The 6,321-nt window shown below is 35.6% G+C and overlaps 1 protein-coding gene across 1 annotated transcript; it reads left to right on the top strand.

Annotated features, from left to right (window-relative positions):
* The first annotated feature begins 1,114 nt into the window (after positions 1-1,114).
* On the top strand, positions 1,115-2,024 carry LOC130624172 (uncharacterized). The gene has a single exon (XM_057439735.1). The coding sequence runs from the start codon at positions 1,134-1,136 to the stop codon at positions 1,941-1,943; it is 810 nt and encodes a 269-aa protein (XP_057295718.1). The 5' UTR covers positions 1,115-1,133; the 3' UTR covers positions 1,944-2,024.
* Positions 2,025-6,321: the final 4,297 nt, after the last annotated feature.

The raw sequence follows: 6,321 nt of genomic DNA, 5'->3' as shown, positions 1-6,321 counted from the left end.
TGAGCTCCTAGGATAGAAGTCATGGCCCAGTACACATATTCAATTATCATTGCTTCATAATCACATGTTTTATCATAGTAGGTAAACCATGCATGTTCAGGGTATTTCTTGGGAACTTTTTTGAAATGGCCACCTCTTGCACAGTCAAGGGCATTTGCAACTACACTTCCAGGTTTACACCCAAAAACATCTGGATAAGCAGCACAAAATCCCAATGTCAGCAAGTGGAAACATTCCTCAAGTGAAGCATCAAATTTGTGTGGAATCATAGACCCTGGTCGAGTTTCAAACGCTTGTAGGTCCTGCACTTCAATATCTTTACATTTTTCATTTTTGGAATAAAATTTACGATACTTTTTGTGTTCTTTTTCGTCGTAGAACATAATCATTGTTGCTTGCATTTTTATTAATTCAGAATAAACATCTGCATTATCTGGTATTCCATCATCATCATTGTCAATATATTGGTACAAAACACTAGCTCCATGAAGTATTTTTTCATCTGGACAACTGTGTGTTGCCACAAAATATAAGTCAAAAACTTTAACATATTTTGAAAATATATTAAATGGCTGACCTAATATGGGAACTAGGGAACCATATTCCACAACTATTTTGTTGACATGCACAGGAGAATCAGCAGACATATTAGCTATAGTGAGACAATATAACCCAGTAGTCCAGTAATAATAAATCAGACTGCACAGTTATGGTACACTGTATGTATAGATAGATATATTTAGTTAGCTAAACCAGCTGGAAAGTAGCTTATTTAAAGCAAATTTTGCAAAAAGCGGAAATTAATTAGTATATTTTGCTGCCATAGCCGTAGCTTCTGTACTCCTGCTGGGTCAGATCAGGCAGCCGACTGCTACTGCAACAGCTTACTCTCCTTCTTAGTGCTCCAATTTACTTCTTACATGCTTCATTCTGAACAAATGATGATTATTCATGGAATACTTGCAAGGTTTAAAAAGCTATAGAAATAGGACCTTTTTTGATTGTTTTGCGTTTGTTTCGGCTTTTAAAGGCTGTTAAAGGAAAAAACAATGTGCTTTAATAGCTATAGAAACCAGGCTGGAATCGGTTCTCCATAGTAGTAGGTAGGAAGTTATATAACATTCATAATAAAGATGGCGGCGTACGGGAAGGCAGCTCAAATTAGAAACCTGTTGAAAAATACGCAAACTTTTGTCAGAAGAAATGTCCAGACTTCTGCTATTGCTGCATCACGCATGAAAACATTTTCTGTGTACCGTTGGGATCCTGAAAAGCCGGGGGATAAGCCACGCCTTCAAGATTATCAGGTGGATTTAGACAAATGTGGTCCCATGATTCTTGATGCTCTTCTTGCAATCAAGAACGAGCAAGACCCAACTTTAACATTGCGAAGATCATGCAGAGAAGGAATTTGTGGCTCGTGTGCAATGAATATAAATGGTACAAATACACTGGCATGTATTTGCAAAATTGATAACAAAGTTAACAAGAAAACTAAAATTTATCCCCTGCCTCACATGTATGTTGTGAAGGATCTGGTTCCTGATATGACTAATTTTTATGAGCAATATCGATATATTGAGCCATATCTTAAGAGAGATACACCATCTCCAGATGGCAGGGAGCACATTCAGTCAATCAAGGACCGAGCTAAATTAGATGGTTTGTATGAGTGCATCTTATGTGCTTGCTGCAGCACCTCATGCCCCAGCTACTGGTGGCATGGTGATAAATATCTTGGACCAGCAGTTCTTATGCAAGCCTACCGCTGGATGATTGACAGTCGAGATGAACACCGAAAGGAGCGTTTAGAACAACTGGATAATACATACTCCATCTACAAATGCCACACAATCATGAATTGCACTAAAACATGTCCAAAAGGATTGAATCCAGGTCTTGCTATTGGTGAAGTGAAGAAAATGATTTTGGCATATAAGTAGCTAACATGAATGACCATGAACATTGTATTATAATGATTAAAATTTGTATAATCTTGAAAGAAAGCAAAATATTATTTCTCATTGTTCTTTCAATTCATCTAAACATGCATTTTTTTATGATGGTATAAATGAATGATCACCCTAAGCAAAATTTATAGATGACTTTCAATGTTTACGTTTTACAGGATTCTAGAGCTTGTGCCAAAAAAAATAAGAGGGATGGAAAGGCAAAAAAATGCAGACTTTAGGTGAAGAAAGTCAAATTATGGTTAACTTTTTTGCTGTGTAGTTAGAGTGGCTGTACCTAATAACCATTTTCCATCAGTCCTATTCTACGTGTTTATTTCAACAACACAAACACACACGAAAGTTTGTTACTCAAACACAAAGAATTTTTATTCAGGCATTTTCAAAAAGCTGATCTGGGTCAGAGCTCATCTAGAGGATGAACTGGTTTTCTTGGGTTTATTTATATAAGAAACTCAGGATCACCAATGATTGAACCAAACTAATGGATATCATTGCCTCGAACATAACGGAACGTGAGAAAAAACATGAATTTTTATTCTCGACCCGGTTTCTGTTAACAATAAGTGCCGCGATTGTATATTTTTGAACTTTGAACTTAAAATTGAAAACGCCTGATTTTCTCCCTCTAAAAAATCATATACAGTGAAACCCCTTTATAGCGAACACCTTCGGGACCTCAAAAAAGTGTCCGCTATAGAGAAGTGTCTACTCCATAGAGGTTCACCCAAAATTAGCTCAAAATTCTTCAAAAAAACATTCCCGGGCTATTATTAAGGCGTAATAACGGTGTGGACACAAATGCAGTTGCTGTGGTTCGTACAAATTCTCATTGTACTGGTTCGTCATGTGCCTATAAATATAAATATATCTAAATTCGTGTTTATGTTTCTATCCCTCCCTTATTGCTCTATGGAAATTATAGTGACTGGGAAACGCGTTAACCGCGGAAATGGATACGGCCTGAAAATCCCTGAAAATTTTTGTTTTTATGGCGCTGAAAAAGCCATAAACTGGCTGAAAGAAAACATACAAAAGATTGAAGAATTATTAAAAAATAATGTAAAACATTGTCTTAAGTAAATATAAAAAGTTCTTTACAAAAATTTGTTTTGTATGACCCATTCTTAAGTCTGTCCGCTGTAGAGAGGTCAGTTCCAGGAGGTAATGTCAATCGGGATCTGAAATGATGTCCGTTATATGAAGGTGTCTGCCATAAAGTGCTACATGGAGGTTTTGTTATGATGGTTTGACAGTGTGTTCATGCGTTTCCAAGAGAAGTGTCCGCTGTAGATAGGTGTCCGTTATAAAGGATGTCCGCTATAAGGAGGTTTCACTGTATACCGTACTTACTCCATTATTCCCGCCTACTTAATAAAACATCATGTCTTCAAAAAATAATATCGCCCTTCTGATTGCTGCATACAACATACCAACATTCGAATGTATATGTTTCGGAAATTACTTTATTATGAGAAATTAACAAATCAGAAAATTTGCGTACATGATATAAACGTGGTTCGTTAAAAATTGCATTTCGAAAGCATAAAAATAATGCGGTTTTACTGGAACTGCGTTTGCAGTGTGAAGTTAGCTTGTCTAAGTTTATTGTTTTCATGCATAATAACTGGTTAAAATTCATAATTCCCGAATTTATTACAATTATTACGGCTAAAAATTATTATTTTGAGAATGTTGCACTAATAATTAGAGTTATATCATCATTCCAAGTCCGCACTAATAATTAGGGAAAAATTTGATCATTGCCGCACTGAATTAAAAGGGGGAAAATAAAAATATTTTTTATTTCAATTATTTATGCAATATTTGTTTTTAGTTTTTTTCTCCTCTTCTTTTTTTTTTTTTGCTTTAATTTCGATCTTGATCAATGCCTTTTCTCGCATTAAAAAAAAATTAAAGAAAAACTCCCAAAACTTACCAACACTAATAATTATAGGGGACAAAAATGTTCAATTGTTGCAAAAAAGGATATTATTTGCGCTAACTAAAGGACGCACTAAATTAGAAGAATCGTCATAGTGAAAAATAAATACCAAATCTCACGATTAAAACCAAATTCTCACATTTGTAAAAAAATAACTCCACTTCTCTAGTACCCACGTCTCTTCTCATAAGGTTGAAAGGCTAATCCCACGGCGAGAATAACAAAATAAATATGGTACCAGAATGAGGATTTTGGGAGATCTTAAGCGATATTAAGAAGAAACGGTATGCTGTATCGTTGGTTGTATTGATGACATTCGTCTTTACGTCGGGTTAGGCTAATAAAACGACAGTCAAAGAATTTTGCTTATCCGGAAATTGCTTCTCTATTGTGGAAGGATATTGCGTTCAGGCTAACAACATCAAATAAAAAAATTAAATTTATTCGGATGATCGAAAGAGCTACATAGCAGGTTCTCATGACAATTAGCATTTTTTCTCTTGGGATAAAGCCTTAACCCTGCACCGGGATTTTTTATTGCAGTGAAACAATGAAGGTAAAAAGATCTGTTGTTCCAAAAATATTACTATATGTGTCATTAAACTTGGTACATGTTTTGAATGTGACATTTATAGAAGTTTGAGGTACGGAAAACAATATAATGACGTTAATGGGATCAGAAATGACATCATTTCGCTGGATCGATATTTTCTTCAAATCTGGTCTGTATTTCATCCGTAGGACCATATATCTCCTTAGTAATACCTTAGTAACCACCTGGTAACGAACATATATATGATAAATAATGATATCTTAAAACACCCATACATGCATGCAAGCACTTTTAAAAATTCACAAAAAATTACTCCTGTCCGAAAAATGTTATAGCACTCAATTATATGCTGAATAAAAGTTATGCAATAAGGCCGCCGGCGCTTTATACCCAGTAACCTATGCTTTTTTTAGCGGGAAAATTGATATGTTTGTTGAAATAGGCATGCATTTGGTGTGCCAACGAAAACTCTGTTAAATCACTATGCAACTGTTGTGAAAACAAACAAATGATTGTCCCTCTACGCAAATCTGCTGACCGCTTCCTCCATTTTTAGGGTACTTAGCCCTTTTAAAAAAATTGAAAGCAGCGAAAAGGTCGATGCCATTATTAGATGCTAACACCTTAGAAACCCTGGGGACAAAAATAAAATTTGTACATGCGACACATGGTCACTATATTTACTTCGTAACGCATCGTATCATCGTATTTTTTTTGGTAGATGAAGGTCCCAGGGTTCATGGAAGCATACAACTATTTTGGACAAAGTTTGGCGGTTTTTTTTAATGTGAAAGACAACATTGTGTTTGAATTGATTGATGGGGAATATTGTAAAGTTAATGACCACATTGATTCTCTACAATTTTATATGAATCTGTTACAAAAATACACGATGTTTTTTTTTAATGATCAATGTTTATGATATTGACCATTTATTTGCAAATTTTTGTTAAGTTTTTTCTTTCTGTTAAGTTCTATCCTTTTTCTCAACTTTAGCAAAATTTTCTATATCTTTTTCATTATAACGAGAAAACCTCAACGGAGGAGCTGAATGTTCTCTCCTTGGGGGTGCACTTTGTGGGCTTCTTATGAGATGAAGCGAGGTCCAACTTTGTGCTCGATGTGGTGGTGGCTTCATAACTGAAGCTTTTCTTGATATGCTATATGGTGGAATATCGGGAGAGCTAGCTTGTGGGTTTCCAAATCTATCCGTCGTCATTACTCCGGCAAACATCTCTTCATCGTTACTTTCTCGGAAAGATTCAATGTCGCCATCGTTTCGATAGCGAATAACCGAAGAAGACTTCGAAGGTATTGGGTAACCGTCCAATTCATCGTGTTCTTTTGGAACTTTAGACAAGTTTTCCAGCTCAACGTAGGAGTAATCAACCAATTCATGGTCATACTGTTGAACCACCCATTCATCTACCCCGCAAGTCTTTTTCATCACAGTACTTTTATTAGTTCTCCGTGGTATAGGGTTTGTTTTTACTTGGTCGGGAGACTTCAAATCTTCCAAAGAAGCGGATTTATGCTTATGTTCTATTTTTAAAATATACGTGTTTTCCAAAACAGTTTTTCGCAAGTCAATTTCCTTGCGCGGTTTATTTTTATTAGGTCCAGCATCTGAAGTCATAGTCTTATTAACGTAACTTATAACACTCCGTAAATCCCATTTTACCGATTTTTCCTTTCCTCTATTTACATCTTCACTTTTGCTGGATAAGTCAGTAGTAACTTTGCCATTTCTATTCTCTTTGTGTTTGCGCCCGGCATCTGGTACGGGTACACTTCCATTTGGATTATCAAGTTCAGTTTGTGCGTTGACATTAGATGTTGGTATGGCACCATTA

Source organism: Hydractinia symbiolongicarpus, chromosome 13 (genome assembly GCF_029227915.1).
Source record: "Hydractinia symbiolongicarpus strain clone_291-10 chromosome 13, HSymV2.1, whole genome shotgun sequence".
Lineage (NCBI taxonomy): Eukaryota > Metazoa > Cnidaria > Hydrozoa > Anthoathecata > Hydractiniidae > Hydractinia > Hydractinia symbiolongicarpus.
The sequence above is the reverse complement of the archived record's forward strand: the minus strand, read 5'-3'. Positions and strand labels throughout refer to the sequence as shown.